This window comes from Anguilla anguilla, chromosome 11, assembly GCF_013347855.1.
Source record: "Anguilla anguilla isolate fAngAng1 chromosome 11, fAngAng1.pri, whole genome shotgun sequence".
Lineage (NCBI taxonomy): Eukaryota > Metazoa > Chordata > Actinopteri > Anguilliformes > Anguillidae > Anguilla > Anguilla anguilla.
Genome location: NC_049211.1, coordinates 4,253,125 through 4,271,617, shown reverse-complemented (window position 1 = coordinate 4,271,617; position 18,493 = coordinate 4,253,125). Strand labels below are relative to the sequence as shown.

The window sequence follows — 18,493 nt, the reverse complement described above, 5'->3', positions numbered from 1 at the left end:
TGCCCGCTACCCGCTGCCCAGGAACTGATACCTGCTGCCCGCTGCCCAGGAACAGATACCCGCTGCCCAGGAACACATACCCGCTACCCGCTGCCCAGGAACAGATACCCGCTACCCACTACCCCTCACTACACAGGGCTCACAGCCTCTCCTGCCCAAGAGCAGATACCCACTGCCCGCTGCCCACAGCCCACTGCCTGCTACCCACTGCCCCTCACTATGCACAGCTCACGCGAGTCTACACAGGGCCATCTGTACACTACTGGAGGCCTGAGGAAAAAGCCTTTTCCAGTCGAGCTGCATCCCACACAGGCGTGAGGGGGCCTGTGACAGGGGACCATGGGGGTTCTGATTAGGGACCAAGGGGGGGCTCTCGTGGTGGTTACATGAGGGTAACATGAGGGTTCTCATGGAGGTCGTGATTATGGACCACACCCCCCCAGGCAATCCTCTATGTCGCCTAAAACCGGCTCTGGGCCTACATCCGACTATTTCCATATGCGCTGCCTGTGACCCGCTGACCGGGCCGAGCCCAATGTAAATGACCCAGACCCGAAGAAAAAAAACGCATCACTTCACTTCCTGCCATCCCACCCCGCCTCCCACACCAATAACACACACAAATACGCCCTGCCTCCAAATCACCAAGTAACACACCAATAACAAAACACACAAACACACACTGCCGGGCCAGCTGCCCAGCCACACCTCCTCTGTGATCCTGAGCATTACACGCAATGCCGCCATTTCCTCACCATCAGGATCTCAACGAGCAACGAGGCTCCCTGTATACACGCACGCCTCATGTGCACGCGCACAGACCTTCTGTGCATTGGCCTGTGCTTACTGTGCGTACGAGACTCGATGTCCATGGCTGCGGATAACTGCTACGTAAAGACGACTGCCCCTTATCTGACCTGTGTTCTGCTTTTGTTCCACTGACCTTCGGTACGCACTTGCTGTACCTCGCTTTGGATCAAAGCGTCTGCCACATGAAATGTAATAATAACAACGTGCACGTACACATACGTAGCCTATAATTACATACATAACTGTGCCTGTATACAGTGTATATTATGTGCATGTATGAAGTGCTCTTGTAAGAGAGATAGCCACCCCCACCCCCGCACATATACATACATAGCCTACATACATGCATACGTATGTGAGCGTATATGTGCATGTATGTAGGGCTCTCGTAAGAGAGATAACCACCCCCACCCCCGCACATATACATACATAGCCTACATACATGCATACGTATGTGAGCGTATATGTGCATGTATATAGGGCTCTCGTAAGAGAGATAGTGCCCCCCCACCCCTGATGCCCCCCCCTCACCCCCCCCCCCCCACGGGCTGTTTTTCGGCGGAAATACGAAGGAAACGCAGGCCCCCCGGGAGGAAGGTGAGACCGCCACAGAGTGTGATGAGTAAAACTCAACGGCGGCCGACAGCCGGCAAAACCACAGCGGTGTCGCTGAAACTAAACTACCCACAATGCACCTCACCGCACTGCAGGGAAACTTACGGGAAATTAGCAGCCCTCCAAAACCCCGCCCCCCTGCGCCCCCCTCCCCCCCCCCCCCCACCACCACCACCACCACCACCATACCGCGTGTAAAATGACTATTCTCCTCAATGACCCCGCTGACATTTTCTCTGAAAAAATTCCACCGAAAAGACCACCGCATTTGCAAAAAAAAAAAAAAAAAAAAAAGAACAAAAAAAGAGAAGAAAGAGAGCGGTCTTAGGGGAAAAGGAGGAGATTGTTTGGTTTGTTCTTTTCGAGGCACTCGGTCGCACCGCCCTGACCTGCTGGAACCGGGCCGGGGCGTCAATGAATGACCAGGGCGAATAGACCCAGGGGAGTGTCAGAGTCCCCTTCGTGTCACACACTTGCCCCGATGCCAACTACCCCCCCCCCCCCCGCCCCCCAAAAAACGGCGTTTCATTCACAGAGCAGCCAGGTCCCTGGAGAAACACAACAGCCCCCAGTGTCTGCACGTGTGTGCCACAGCTTCAAAGCAAATGAAGCAAGCTTAACTAGCTGCCACCACCATTACTTACTCCACCAACAGAGATATCAGTACAGGACCAGTACTTTGACATTAGCACTGAATAGCCTATATGCTATTATACACTATTCATTATATTACCAAGTGACAAAATAAAACACTTTACTCAAAACATTTGGCATAAAGCTAACGTAACACTGTCATACAAGTGACGTCACAAGATGGCATAACAGATAATGTCAGTTTATATGTCAAACGACATAAAGCTTGTTGTATTTTCATCGGCAAAATGTCACGCAGTGCGTGTTATGTCGACATCATGTCAAAGGGTGAACTACAGTGTTACCAAATAAAACAATCGGCTCTTTGAAATTCACAGTCGAGTCCTCCGACAGACGCTTCCAGGCAAAGGGACTTTACAGAAACTCAGCTCTGGCTCGAGGCCTGTTTCTAAGCGCACGTGGCCCGTTCGACGGCAGCACGCGTTGGATTCGAACCCAAATCCCCCTCTGCGAAACGGGGTGCAGCGTTGCGGCGTACGAGCTCCCGCGCTCCGCGGGCAGACAGGTGCGGATTAAGGCGAGAGGGGCTCGGCTCCGGCGTCGCTACTGAAGGGCCGGGAAAAGGCCGATGCAAAGCGACACGATCCCCATGCAAACGGCTCCGGACCGGCCGAGAGAGCATGCAAATACTCTGCCTGCCTTCAATGCCCACGCCCGTCAGCTTTTCATTCATACAGCCTGTCTGCAGAATGAGCTGTCACCAGAGGCGCGTGCTTCACGTGAGAGAGTTCGTTTGTAGCCGTGTGTGTGTGTGTATATGGTGTGTGTGCGTGCGTGTGTGTATATAGTGTGTGTGTGTACTGTGTACAGCATGTGTGTGCGCATGTGTGTGTGTGTGTGCATGGGTGTGTGTATATATAGCGTGCGTGTGTGTATGTGTGAATAGTGTGTGTGCACATGCGTGTGTGTGTGCGCGGGTGTGTGTATATATAGTGTGTGTGTGTGTGTGTATAGTGTGCGTGTGTGTATGTGTGAATAGTGTGCGTGTGTGTATGTGTGAATAGTGTGTATGTATATAGTTTTGTGCGCGGGTGTGTGTATATATAGTGTGTGTGTGTATAGTGTGCGTGTGTGTATGTGTGAATAGTGTGTGTGTATATATAGTGTGTGTGCGTGTGTAGAGTCTGTGTGTGTGTGTGTGTGTGTGTAGAGTCTGTGTGTGTGTGTGTGTGTGTGTGGGTAGTGTGTGTATGTAGAGTCTGTGTGTGTGTGTGTGTGTGTGTAGAGTCTGTGTGTGTGTGTGTGTGTGTGTAGAGTCTGTGTGTGTGTGTGTGTGTGTGTATGTAGAGTCTGTGTGTGTGTGTGTGTGTGTGTGGGTAGTGTGTGTGCGCGTGCGTGTGTGTGTGCGCGCGGGTGTGTGTGTGGGTAGTGTGTGTGTGTTTTCACAGTGTTGTGAGACAGCCCCCTCAGGGAAAGGAAACCTGAGCGCACAGCGGAAAGTCCTCGCTGGCCTCCCTCCTGCGGAGCAGCCACGCTGCAGAGCTGATCGCCGCAGCCCAGGAGCAGCGCGAACGCCCCGCAGAACGGGAGCAGCTCGTCTCCCATTGGCCGAGGGGACGCGCGCGCCCTCTCTCACGGGCGTTCTGTGCCGACCCCGCCAGCAGAGCTTCCCCCACTTCCCCTCCTCTTCTGACCCCACGCTTTTTAAACACGTGTGTGTGTGTGGTCCTGGGAGTGGAACAAAACCCTTTGGAAGCCGGCTGTCTTTCACAAATAAGTTTCTTTTTTTGTTTTAGACTTCCTCAATACTCTGTACTCTACAGCCATGACACTGACATTGTAAAACACAGTAACATAAAACACATGGATGATGATGCCAGCTAAAGGAAAGGTGTTAGAAACGCAACAGAGGACCATTTAGAACATGAACTCTAACCTTCAATCGTGTGTTAGAGGCATTTCAGACATTTCAAAATGGCGCAGGTGGTCAGGCCAGGCACTGGGGGAGGATGGACCAGGCAGGTGACCTGCACACCTGGGTATGGAGGATTGAGGACCAGTCAGGTGGCCTACACACCTGACTATGGAGGACCAGGGACCAGGCAGGTGAGCTGCACACCTGGTTATGGAGGACCAGGGACCAGGCAGGTGAGCTGCACACCTGGTTATGGAGGACCAGGGACCAGGCAGGTGAGCTGCACACCTGGTTATGGAGGACCAGGGACCAGGCAGGTGAGCTGCACACCTGGTTATGGAGGACCAGAGACCAGGCAGGTGACCTGCACACCTGGTTATGGAGGACCAGGGACCAGGCAGGTGGCCTGCACACCTGGTTATGGAGGACCAGAGACCAGGCAGGTGACCTGCACACCTGGTTATGGAGGTCCAGGCACCAGGCAGGTGACCTGCACACCTGGGTATGGAGGTCTAGGCACCAGGCAGGTGGCCTGCACACCTGGTTATGGAGGACCAGAGACCAGGCAGGTGGCCTGCACACCTGGGTATGGAGGACCAGAGACCAGGCAGGTGACCTGCACACCTGGTTATGGAGGTCCAGGCACCAGGCCTCCTCCCCCGTCCAGCTCTTGCGTAACTCGGCCCTGGGCTGGCATTTCCGATTGTTACCGTGCAGATCGATTTCACGCCCTGGGAACCGAGAATGCGCCGGGTGCTGTTTCCACTGGGAACTGATGAAAGTGGGGCGCAGTAAATGGCACTCGCGTCCCCCGGGGGGGAAGGAGGGAGAACAGGGAGAGCCTGAAATGAGAAGCCGTTCTCACAGCCCCCCCCCCCCCCCCCACCCGTGTCCTGGGACAGAGGGGTGGGGGGGGAAGCTCGGCCACTATTGTCCCCAGACTGCATTCTCCAAACCAGGCCACCTCACAGCACATTAACCGCCTCAGGACTCAGGCTGTGGCAGAGGACTATGCTGGATAGAGAGCACAGAGGCTATGAGATGCCCTGCTGTAACCACAGGAAATGGCGCCATCTAGTGTGATTTTGCTGACATTACTGGTTGACTGAATTTTGAACAAAGAGGACATTTTAAAGGCACAGTACACCATACACAATGCCACCCAAGTACATGTTCGTTGCTTAAGAGCCAAGTACGTTAATTCCATAATTTGACTACGGTTTCCATGAAATCACTTTAAAGGGAAATTACACCCTCGATGAAATAATGAAACATTTTAATCCATGCTATTTCAACATTTCTGAAATACTATCATTCTGCAGAAAAAACTGGTAGAAAACATCTTTGTTGTTGCCCTCTAACGTTTGAAAAAGGATTTCTGCATCACGCTCTGGCCCCGCCCCAATTCTGATATCAGAGTACCACCTTGGAGGTACTAGTATGTCATGCAGATGTCATTCAAGACAGCCAGCCAGAGAATTGTTGCCGCCCAGAAAAATATGTCAGTTTACTTTTTAATGCGATGGAACACTGCCGAAACACGGCGGCCCCGTTCATAAACATTGTCATATTCCACCTCAACAGTCCACAAACAATATGTTCATGAAAACATTTGAGGTGAGAGGTGGCGAATCCCAATTCACGCGTGACGTGCAACGCCTAGTTCGATTGTGTTTCACGAGCCGGGTGCAGCTATGCCGTACAAATTCATTTGCATAACAGAATGCTTTATGCAAATGAGATGGACACACCCACTCCACCCAACCCAGTGTGCATTTTTCAAAACTGCAAAGTAGGCGGAGCCAAGCTGAAACAGTAAGTGCAATTACTCTTTAAAAAGTGTCCTGTAAGTTTAATTCTGGGCCTTGCTAAATGCTAAGTAGTTACTGATATTTCTGCTGCTATACATGGAGTATCTATCCATAAAACGCATCAATTTAAGCAAAAGTTCACAACATCACGTGTATATATTCGAGTGTAGCCAGGCCGCTAACCCAGGAGAGAAGGTCTTCACTCGTTTACTGACAGCTCAGAAAATACCCCCCCGACTCGGGGATTTCCTGAGAGGCATTCCAGAAAGGCAGGGGGAGACAACTCCGGTCCTGGAGGGCTAGTCCGTGTGCTGTTTTTTGTTCCAACCAATTACCTTAGTTTTAGTTTTCTGACGGCTCTGCAAACCATGCTGGTGCGCTCCTGTTCTTCAGTTCACAGTAAAATCATTAGGATACACTAGCAATCTGCATCTGTAGCTGGGACTTATACAAATATCAGATCAATATATAATTACGCCAATTAAATAATTAAGAGCAGAAGTTGGCACAAAATCCCGAAACGGACCGGCCCTTGTTGTGCAGCCCTGCAGTAAGGAAGCCCTGGGTCAGTGCTTGAAGCACTGACTGCAGTCGTCCAGTAGAGGGCGCTGTGTTTAAAAGCAGCGTGAAGTGCAGAGTGAGTTCACTGTGACACGGGCAGGCAGAGACAGCCCTGACCCCCCCCCCCTCGTGTCCGGAGTGTGAGAGCACGGCGAGCCCACCTACCGACTGCTCGGAAGAGGCACGCTCCGTCTTCTTTCATCTTCTTGATCACAAAGCCTTTCTTCTCCCCCAGGGCTTTCTCGAACCAGTGTTCCTGCTGCGGGAAAACAAAATGGCGCTTTAGAAAGAGGAGGAGGAGATGGGTGCGCAGGGAGGGGGGACGGGTTCACAGACCTCGGGGGGGCTCAGGTTACCCATTCATTCAGGCCGGGGCCGAGGGCAACGGGACGGACATTCTTCACTCAAATAACAGGCTTCTTTTACAGGACGTCCCATTAGAAACCCGCGCCCTAAAAAAAAAAAACCCCCTTCCACTCAAATTACACTTCAGTTTCACACAAAGGGCGTACAAATAAATAAAATACAATCATGTTATCAACATAATAACGTAATTTAGGATATTCCGTGTGGATGTGGATTTAAAAAATTCTCTTGACGTCTCCTGAATTTCCTGAAATTTCCCACAAAGAAACTCCATATGGAGGAAGGACACTGATGCAAATTTGAGACCTGGGTCACAAATACGTTTTGAGAAACATGCAACTTAAGTGCTCGTTTTGGGAATTCATGGCCAAGTGGGTGATTTTGAGCCATACGCTACTCCAATAACATTCTGCCATTATTATATTGCTCACAGGATGTTCAACACTATTATTAGCCTACATTGAAAGTCATTTTTATAGTCATTTATTAATCTTGTACACATTCTATGTATATAGTAAATATTTCAGAAATACTATTTTTAATGTTACTCATCTTTTCATCTGCTGTTCTATACCCTACACTGTGTAATGTTTAATTAAGCAGGATCACTAGCACTGCTAGCTACAGTCCATTTTGCGGGGAGGAAGGGGAGGTGAGTCAGGTGAAGCCCAGGGAGGGGTTGTTGGTGTGCTGGACACAGCGAATGAAGACACCCAGCCCCCCCCCCGCCCCAAGAAGAATGGCACCATAGGCGATGGTGTGGCCTATGCCCTGAACCAGCTCTGAGTGAAGAAAACCAATCACGTTTCTAAATGTAACATCACTCCCATTTTCTATTTTCTCTTGTACTGTTTTATGCTTTAAATTTTGTTACATTTAAAACAGATTTTATTTGCATTATCTGACGGCCCCCCCTCCCCACATAAAGTGGACTTATCTCAAAAAGTAACACAAACTCCACTCTGTGTCAGTACAAGAGCTCATAAAACATGTCAAATGATCAAAAATGGCACCAAGATGTTGTCGGTTACAGCGTACAGTTACAAAACGTACAGGCTCTTAATGGAGGTACGTGAAGAGCCAAAAAACGATTTACAAATTGGCACGTAGACTGCATGCTTCTCAGAAAACGTTCATATCCCAAATCTCAAATATGCATCAATATCCTTGCTCTATAGAAAGTTCATTCCTGGAAAATTCCACAAATGTCTGAGGCAGGGGAATTTTGCATCCCAATTCACACGCAACGCCCTGCAAATAAAATCCAATTATATGCAAAACATTTTTTAAGTTCCCAAATAATTACCAGAAAAACACCACGTCATGCACAATACAGTTGCAGTTCAGACTGGATAAGGCAGTAGAGTAACATGGTGGGTAAGCAACTGTGCTTGTAACCGAAAGGTCAAAGGTTCAATTCCTGGTAACGTAAATGCTAATGTAAAAGTTGTGTAAGTCGCCCTGGATACGAGCGTCTGCTAAATGCCTGTAATGTAACGTAGTGTAATGGATAAAAACACATAACACGGCTGTGAGTGTGAACGTATTCCCTTCCATAATGAATGCACAACTGCTGGACACCAAGCTCCCCGGTGATGTGCAGACAGACAGACAGACAGACAGACAGACAGACAGACAGCTCCCTCTCATTATCGAACCGCGAATGGAATCCATAACTGCGGCCCTATTCTGTTTCACAGGGTTCACACAGAAGGTATCGCCTCATAATTGCCCATGAAGGAGAAAAACTGCCATCGAGATGGCCTCAGCTGAGAGGCTGATGTTGTGGTGAAGAAGCCTTGGGCCACAGGGACCCTCCATCAGCCCCAGAAACAGGTCTCCTGGGCCACATAAAACCCTGAGCACCGTGGGTAAATTGCAGCCCTTCAAAGGCAACGCCTCCTCCTGTCACCAACACTGACCGGCGTGCGGAACACTTCAAAAGAACCTTATTTGATACTTTGCAGAGCACTGGTCATCGCAGTCTACTTTTTTTTTTTTTAATCTGAAATGCAAAGCGGACAGAATAAACCCCGCCCCCCCTTCATTCAAGAAACAGAAAGACACATGACATCTAGGCCAGTACAGAAAATGAGAGTGCTAGTAGCCAGAACACGGGGCATGGCTGCAGCTGGCGCTGCAGCTAGCCACCACACCAGCGTAGCATGCGTGGTCACCCGCTGCTGCGTGTCAACCACAAGAGCGCTGAAATGCACTGTAACGTTCTAAACTAGGCCAGCCGGCTAAATACGGCTTCCCTGGACCGTCAAGCAAGGTCAGAGACGGCAAATTGACTTAACTTAACAGTGAACGAGCTCATCTGATGGACAATGTTTGTGAATGTGACGTGAACAACTGCAACGCATCAGTCTGGGAAAAAGAACATTTTATTTGCTAACCAAAATATTTTTCTCAGAGTAATTGTATTAGATGAAAAGAACAGAGCTACTAGTCGTCCAACATTTTCTGAGCATACAATAGGTCGCATTTAGGGTTTTTTTTTTGTTTGTTTGTTTTTTTTGTTTTGTTTACTGCTCATCTTTATCAAGAGTGTGAATAACATTGCAGCGCATTAAATATACACATTATTACATCTTAGATTGGGAGCCTCAGTTCAGGCTCTCTCGAAGTTCATCAGAGAACGCACAGATGCATTGTCTAAATGAGAGGACTGGGCCGTTTTGCAGGGAATTTTCCCTGGACAGGATGTGTAGCATCAACTACTAGCACTTCACAGCCAATAGGGCCTGAGCCTTTGGATCAGCCTACCAGAGGCCCTGAGTACTGCAGAAAGTGTGGATATTTTACATTACAATACATTACATTACAGGCATTTAGCAGACGCTCTTATCCAGAGTGACTTACACAACTTTTACGTAGCATTTTTTTTTACATTGTATCCATTTATACAGCTGGATATATACTGAAGCAATTTCGGTTAAGTACCTTGCTCAAGGGTACAACGGCAGTGTCCTACCCGGGAATCGAACCTGCGACCTTTCGGTTACAAGCCCAGTTCCTTACCCACTGTGCTACACTCCGTTCCATTTTAAGAGAAAACTCACAGCGCACCTTTTTCAGTTAGGTTGCTTTTACTTAATCAACTTATTTATCTACTGTTTTTTTTTTGTGTTCATCTTGTTTTATTGTTTCTATCCTATCTTGTTATAACCTACAGAAATAATCTGCAAGTATGCCACAGCACATGTGCTGTTGACAGCAGACCTGTAACGTCGTACACACATACTCTTTCAACATCTTGCATTTTATCTTGATTTTACATTAAGCACTGTGAATTGCATCTTACACATGAATTGAACTATATAAATAAAGTTTTACTGATTTGACTGAGCTCTGTGTGGGCCTGCCAGGCAGACCTCATGCTTTCCCATTACAGTCAAAGTACATCTCCACACAGCCGCCCAGCAATCCTCTCACCACAGAGGCGTTTGAACATCGTACTGCATCGGGGGGGGAAAAATTTAGCAAGGCGGCTAAACGAGTGCCCGAGTGAGTGACTAAAAGGTTCCATTCCTCGGGTTACGATGGCATAAGTGCCCCCCAAAAACTGCAGCAGTTTACCAGCTGCCATCAGGACGAGAATCACTTTCCTCCAATCGGAGCTCTCCGTCCCGCAGTACTGTGAGAGGCTAAGCAGTGTGGAAACAGGAACAGACTTACAGAAGGTGTACCGGTGGAGGGGGGGACACCAGAAATGTACAAGAACATGCGAACGGCAGCTCCAAAAATGAGAGGAAGAACAGAAGGTATAAAAAAAAAAAAAAAAGTAGGCTAATAAAAACAATTACATGTCCCTGACCGAGGAATGACATTCGCCAGCGGGTTTTTTTGTACCGATTAAGGAAACAGAAACAGCGCCATCTTTTTTGGGCGCTTTCTGAGAGTAGATACAGAAGGCAGAACATGTGCGCAGGCCAACTCTACCCCGGCTGCTCTGGTGACTTACTACCGAAAGAGGAAAGATAAATGACTGCCCATACCAGTGTGCCGGTGTTCCTTTCCCCAAGCGAAATCAAATCTGGGTCTACATATTCAGCGCAGCGCCCATCTCTCACTGACGTGTACAGCTGTGCATTAAGGAGAAAGTCAGCACACAGTTACCCTACAGTTAAAAACAACGCAGTACTCCTCATTGTAAAACTAAAAACTTCAAAACCCAATTTCCATTGGTATTAAGCCTACGAAATGTAACACTAAATTCTCAACATAGGCCACAACATTTTTGATGTCAAAATGACAGGGTATAACAAATACAGAGCTGAAATATTTTAACACTAAGAGTAAAAAAAATAATTAAAAAAAAAACTTCCTCCTAAAAATAATAACTTTTATATCAGGCTGTTCTTAATACTAAACAGCATGATTTTATTCACCTAATTCACACAAGTCAAGTGGGCCTGTTTACACGCAACTCAACACTACATATAGCCTACCAGAAGACACTGCTAGAAGCTGCTTGTACTGACAGCCAGTAGATGAATATAAATGGGTTGTCTTATTGTGCGGAAAACAGCTCCTCACCCAAGCATCTGTTTTCAGACTGGCGGAATGTCAGGCCAAATATTCAAAGATAATGTTTATGGCTGTTATATTAAAAGAAGAAGAAAAAAAAAAAAACACTTTGCAGGGGCTTTTTAAATATCTTCCAGATGCTCGTGCACAAGTGCCTGTCAGTCTTCTTGTCTGTTGGGATATGCAAGCAGCCTCACACACACACATGATTGCCTGCTGACAGACTTCAGAATGGGGCAAATTAAAATAGATGCTGAACATTTTGAGACCTGGGTGTTGGCCTACAGAACATAGGATAACTTTTGAATGTGAGTTCAGGTCTAAATAGTCACAGCGAGTGGCCTGTTCGTCTTATGGGAACCTACAGGAACTGAATGGTGAAGCTTATGCACTCAACATTTTGTAGCATCTGATTTTGGTGCAATTAACAAAAAAAAAACAAAAAAAACCTAAACATGACTCCCCACTGTTAAGGAAGTGAGTCCTTTCATTGGGGTTTGGTGTATATCTGCTCAAATAAATGTCTTGAGGGAGGTGGGCACAGCATCACACCCTGAACAATATTAAAAAATGAAAAGTGGCCATTCAGTCATAACGCAGTATGGAGTGGAGGAGGGCGGTTATGGTGATGGGCATGAGCAGGTGGAGGATGTGTAAATTACAGAAGATCCAGTAGAGTTCTGAGCAATGTGGGTGTGCCAAGGAGAGTTAAGGAAGAGCTGTACCCAGCGTATACCTGGATTGGAAGGGATCATAGTCCTCTACAAAAATCAACTTGAATACATTTGACTGACATACTTTCGGACAAGCAAACTGCCGTGTTAATTCAGTCATTTCTCACTGAATGCTTAGAAGTGCTTTCATTTGACATGTGGCCACAGAGTGGCTTAATTATGAATTCTGAAAATATTGGGACACCATGATGAAGACTCCATGACGACATTTTAAAGGAATTTTTTTTTTCTGGAAACAAAGGATACAACTAAATCTCTGTAAAATGGGAACTCAAATGACACCCAATAAACTGTACTATATAGCCTGCTGAAAATTCCAATTTAAACCAATTTAAGCTGGTCAAGCTGGTTTAAGCTATGTTTTCGACACTTTTAACTGGCCAACCAGTTGTTCACCAGCTGTTCTCCAGCTGACTAGCCTGTATAGTCACCAACCTATATTGTCCACCAGTTAGACCACCAGCTTACTCTACCAGCTTAAACAACTTTGACCAGCATTGTCCAGCTAGAGACCAGCTCTGACCAGTCACAGAACAAATATGACCTGCAAGAAGTGTCAAAAACACATCTTAAACCAGTTTAGAATCCCTGCTGGCTTTAGCTGGAATTTTCAGCAGGGTACAGTTTTGCAGTACTTCATCGTACTGCAAATAGTATCCAAACGAGAAGTCATCCATTTTATGTAGGAACGAGGCGCTTCGTTTGCTCCTAATTTCGAAATTCTGAGAGCGATGATTCATTCAGCCCATGAATCGGATCCTGTACATCTGGTTCACGGCGTGAAAGTTCACATTGTCTAACTGCAGCTAGCGGTAGATGCCATGAACAAACAGGAACCGTCCAGCACCACGAGATGGTAACAGCTGGCGTAACTCAATATGCTGTGTAATAGTTTTCAGTTCACAGCTACAGTATGAAATCAATTCGACGAAGTCAGGGAATAACTAATGTTTGCTAACTAACTACCCAAGAAAGACTCTCTAGTCCGTGCACAATCAGAAAATCATAACATGACATGCTTTCTTCAAATCAGCCTGCTAGCCAGATTACCTTACGACAGGCAGATGACTGTTAGCTATATAATGGGCATCACTGTAATGTTAGCTAGTTATCCTATATACCAGAAGAGAACATTTGAATGAGGAAGTTACAAATGACTAGCCAGACTATTCGCCCTCGTAGAAATTCATTGACAGGTGACAACAGCTAGCTAGCTAGCTAGCGAGCTAGCTTGCTACACAGCTAAGTGTCAACGTTTTGCTTAGCGGTAGCTAGTTATGCCAGCTTGCGATCTAGCAACGTTTTCATAAGCTTTTTTTTCATGATAGCTAGCCAACGTTAGCGTTACTTTACCTGTTCGACTGTTGCTGGGTCCATTGACTGCAGTCTAGATGCATTCTCGTACTCGTCTTCACTGTTGTAACCAGCCCCTTCCTCTGTGTCAGGACTGGGACCCCCACCACCGCCCCCAGTTACACCGACTGCCCCTCCACCGGCCACTCCACCGGCGCAAGGCGCCTGTCGTCGCCTTTTACTGAGACCGGGCCCAGAACAACAACTTCCGATCCCCCCACCGCAGCCTACACCACCTGACAGTTCCCCACGTCCTCCGGCGACACATGGTACCCCACCACTTCCACTTCCATCCACTGGCCCGACGGGCGATCCCGATCCTACAGGCGGAGGGGAGGCCTGTTGTGGCCGGGAGCTAGCTTCATTCCGTCTGTCCTCCCTTGACGAGGGTGGCGCGGCCTGGTACGGCCAGGGTGGCGGAGAGGCCCTAGGCCTCGTTCCTGCCCGACCCCCGTGTGGATGCTGATGTGGGTCAGAACCGCTCCTCCGATCTGCTTCGTCCGGATGGTCCGACACTCCGACTGTCGAGCTCGGTTTCTTCTTCGGAAGAATCGTCATGATTGTGTCTGTTATTAGGGAGGGGGGTCAGAGGGGTGACGATTCCTCCTTTTCAGCGAATGATTTTGCTAGCTAATTGTGTTGGTTAGTTGTTAAACTTTTATAAATCGTATGTTATCCTTGAAACTATTTACGAGAAAATTTGAAAGTAAATATTCCAAGTCGCTCTGAGCTCTTACGCTCGGAGAACAAAAACAAACGGTCTCTCTCTTTCCGTCCTCCAGGCTTTCCAGCTTCTACAAAACATCAACACACAGACCTGACGACAGGCAACGTCACTTCCCTTTGCCGGTAGTTACTGACAGTACCCTCCCTGGACCGTCATTCTGCCTAGCAACCACGATACCGGTGGTCTTTGCTGGGTACTTCTACACATGTCCGCGGTTGTTATTTCTATCTATTTAAATAACGGTGGAATAGCTAATCAAACACTTGTGAAAATCCGCAAAATAGGACATGCGCACTACGTAGTAATTTCACCCAGGCAAGAACGTTACCAAGACTGTTTTTTTGCACTGACAAAATATGCTCTTCGTGAACCGTTCCGTTTTTTTCTTCTTGACTTGAGCAGCAGTTGTCATCCCGGTTGACTCTGTGGCTGTTTTTGCGTCCTTGCTGTCAAAGGAAGGCCAGAGTAGCGCGTTCACATGAAGTCAATGGCCAAATAGTACTGTGAAACAAACTCAGCTTTCACTCATAAGGACGTTAAAAGAGCTGCATATGACAATCTGTCGCAGATTTAATGAATTATTCATTTATTAAATACAAACCATATACATAAATGGTACAAACATGACGACAATTAATGCAAAGGGCTTTGCGTCTATATATAACACTAAGCGGTGTGTGTGTGGCATAAATCTAACACTGCATATCAGCCAGGTAACACCATCCTCATTGTGAAGTGTGGTGGTGGTAGCATCATGTTATGGGGATGCTGTTCAGCAACAGGGACTGGTAATCTGGTCATGATTGATGGGAAGATGAATGTGGGACAATGCAGAGAGATCCTGGATAAAAAGCCATACCACCATACAACCGAATGGCTGAAGCTAACCAAGTGTGGGCTTGGTTAGTACTTGGTATGGGAGACCACCAGCGAATACCGAGTTGCTGTTGGAAGTGGTGTTGGTGGGCCAGCAGGGGGCAATCTTCCCTGTGTTCCAAATAAACTGCAAAAGTCCCAGCACAGTGACGGGAACACTGTGCTGTAGGAGATGCTATCTTTCGGATGAGACGTTCAACCGAGGTCCTGACTCACTGTGGTCATTAAAGATCCCATGACACTTGTCTGAAAGAGTTAGGGGTTCTCCGGTGTCCTGGCTAAATTCCCAATATGGCTTTCTCAAACTTGCCACCTAATCATCCCCTGATTTAATTGGCAAAAAAAAAAATGTTCTCTCTCCACCTTAGCTAATGTGTGGTGAGCGTTCTGGCGCAATATGGCTGCCTTGCATCACCCAGATGGGGGCTACACATTGGTGGTGGGTGAGGTGAGTTCCCACTCATCACTGTTAAGCACTTTGAGCGTTCAGAAAAGTGCAGTATAAATGTAATGATTCATTCAAAAAAAAAATCTGCTCCCCTCTGCCAGGAAGCTTAAACTGGGGAGGAAGTTTGTCTTTCAGCAGGACAACGACCCAAAGCACACTGCCAGAGCAACACTGGAGCGGCTTAAAAGGAAGAAAATTGATGTCCTTGAGCGGCCCAGTCAGAGTCTTCTTGACCCTAACCCCATCGAACATCTGTGGCGAGACCTCAAAATGTCTGACCACCTGCTGCTCCTCAGCTAATCTGGTATGTTCAGCTATTTTGCAAGGAGGAATGGGCAAACACTGCTCCCTCACATTTTGTGCAAAATTAATAGAGACTTACCCAAGAAGACCACTGGCAGTAAATGGCTGCAAGAGGTGGTTCGGCCAAGCACTCAACAAGAGGGATGAATACTAATGAACTGTTGATATTTAAATTTTTGAATTTGTATTTTTTTAACGGTTTATATATATATATTTTTTTTTACAGTGGTGCAGTAGGTAGCACTGTCACCTCGCAGCAAGTGGGTCCCGGGTTCGAGTTCCGTCCCGGCTCGGGCCTGTCTGTGTGGAGCTTGCGTGTTCTCCCCGTGTTCGTGTGGGTTTCCTCCGGGTGTCTCGGTTTCCTCTCCCAGTCCAACGACATGCAGGTTAGGCCAATCGGAGACTCTAAATTGCCCACAGGTATGAGTGCACTTTTTTGTACGTCGCTTTGGATAAAAGCGTCTGCCAAATGAATGTAATGTAATGAGTGCGTGAGTGAATGGTGTGTGTGTCCTGCGATAGGTTGGCGGCCTGTCCAGGGTGTATTCCTGCCTCTCGCCCAATGCATGGTGGGATACACTCCAGCACCCCCCGCAACCCTGACCAGAATAAGCAGGCATAGATAATGGATGGGATACATTATAATTTTTTTCTTCTGCACTGTGAAAAAGAGTGTGTGATTCGCAAATTTATAAAAATCCCAGGATGTGACAATAATTTCTGTGAATTTATGTGAAAAAAAAGTAATGGGCGCTGAGTGCTTTTTCAAGGCACTGTACATATGTGATAGAAAAAACTACAACAGAAAAATTGTGTGAAAAATCTTGTGAAGTTTCCCAGATCACGCAGATTTTGAAGTCTTGTGACGAAGACAGTGCTTGGGGATGCTGATGTTCTGGGGACCAGACTATAGTCTTTAGTCAGCTTTTTGTTCTGATCACTGAATGGGTATACCCCAGTTAATGTAGCCGACCTGTTGGGACAGATATGGGAGAGAAAACAATTCTTTGCAAATGATTCAAATGCTTACTGTATATTCTATATATAGAATATTATTGCACTGTACAGAAATATTGTCAGTCATTGTTGTGGTTCTCTTTCCCTGTTTGTTTCCATAAACAGTGTTACACATTAGATATGCATTTCACATTTGAGATCACCTAGGCTGACCAGACCAGTCCTCTTTTTCTCAGACATTTCTTCTTTTGGGGAATGAAAATATTCATCCAGGTGGGATTTCTAAATTCCTAAAAATGTCTTGGTTAGGTTTTGCTCACTCAATAGACTGTATATGAACAAATAGCCTCGTATTACAGTATGCCCGCTCCTGTCCTTTTTAAAAAAAATCTATGGTCACCCTCGTCTTGTATTTTACCATTGAAATGCTCTGTGCCATGCTATCTGAGTCCAGATGGATCAATTGATTGCTAAACCTAATTTTACATAATTAAAAAAAACCCTTTCCCTCAGGTTCCCGCACTAATATTTTCTCAAAAGGCAGCAAAATTGTAGCTCTAGTTTTACTTAGCCTCAGTAGGACTACTCTGAAAGCCCATCTGTAACATTACATTGTTGGTATTTAGCTGACAATACTTACAGTGCAAACACAAGTGCAAAGATCTAGGGTTGGAGAGAAGTAATTGTATAAAATGGCGGTTATAATCCCAAGAGAGACAGTAAATTCAAGAAGAGCAGACTTAATTGACAACTTAACTCGACACCCTTATTTAACATTAAACTTGAAAGCTATACAAAACAAGAATAAAACAAGCATTAGACCAGTGGTTCTCAACTCGGGCCAGAAAGGGCCGGTGTGGGTGCAGGCTTTTGTTCCAACCAAGCAGTTACACACCTGATTCTACTAATCAACCTTTGGAGTCTTTACTAAGGACCTTGATTAGTAGAATCAGGTGTGTAACTGCTTGGTTGGAACAAAAGCCTGCACCTACACCGGCCCTTTCTGGCCCGAGTTGAGAACCACTGCATTAGACTATAATATACAAATAGGAACAAGAAACGACAGGCTCTGAAAACAGAAAAAGAAGTCACGCTTAATCACGTGCTGGGGCAAGGTGAAAGTGTTAGATAGGGCTGAGTCAGAGGAACTAAAGTTCAGTCTGAAGGGGTGGGTCTTAGGTCTGTATCTAAAGATTTCCAACATCTCTGCTGTTCTGAATCAGCGGTGGAAAATCCAGGTTCAGAAAGTGAAAATCCTCCCCAGTATTTTTTTCCCCCCACAATTCCCTGGTTTTGCTAATCAGCACAGCCCTTCACCCAGTAGTCAGAACTAATTAGTGTAATCAGCTGGCTGAGTTCATTGGTGGAAGAAACACATGGCAGGACTTTTACTTTCTGACCCCTGGACTTTCCACCTCTGGTTCTGCCAGTCACAGGTAGCCATCATCGAGGAGCCGGAACAGACATCAGGTTTGGGATGGGGGGGGAAGGGGGTGAGTCCAATGTCCCATGGTTGCAGGTGTCTGGCGTCTGATGATGTTTTCAAGGTGTGAAAAAGCAGCCCCCTTAGCACCAAGGCTTTTAAATTTGGGCAGAGAATGACGGTCACATGGGAACATTTTGGGTGGTTGTAAGTGTTCTGGATGAGCCCAAGGAGTCAGAGAGGCCAACCAGGACAGAGCTGGAGTCATAAAGACATTTACATTGTTGTTCACAGACACAACTGCATGACTAGAGTCAGTAAAACTCATATCTCTTTGGTGTTAATTTGCTCCAGTATAACAGGAGCTAACTTTCTTTTCTTGGGAAAATGTGCGATTTCAGTTAACATACTTTGGATTCACTTACCTTGTAGTCCAAGGTAAAGGCCTTCACAATGCTGAAAAGAGG

General features: G+C 46.8%; 1 protein-coding gene across 4 annotated transcripts in view; it reads right to left on the bottom strand.

The window, feature by feature from the left end:
- otud5a (OTU deubiquitinase 5a) overlaps window positions 1-14,122 on the bottom strand; it is a 42,443-nt gene extending 28,321 nt beyond the window's left edge. For 2 of the 4 annotated variants that reach the window (XM_035381471.1, XM_035381474.1), the window contains exons 1-2: window positions 13,293-14,121; window positions 6,472-6,565 (exon numbers count right to left, since the gene is read on the bottom strand). In XM_035381471.1, coding sequence (XP_035237362.1) covers window positions 6,472-6,565; window positions 13,293-13,850 — 652 coding nt within the window. In that variant the 5' untranslated portion in view covers window positions 13,851-14,121. Of the gene's footprint in view, window positions 1-6,471; window positions 6,566-13,292 lie in introns of all 4 variants that reach the window. The other 2 variants (XM_035381473.1, XM_035381472.1) reach the window with 2 other exon arrangements.
- Window positions 14,123-18,493: the final 4,371 nt, after the last annotated feature.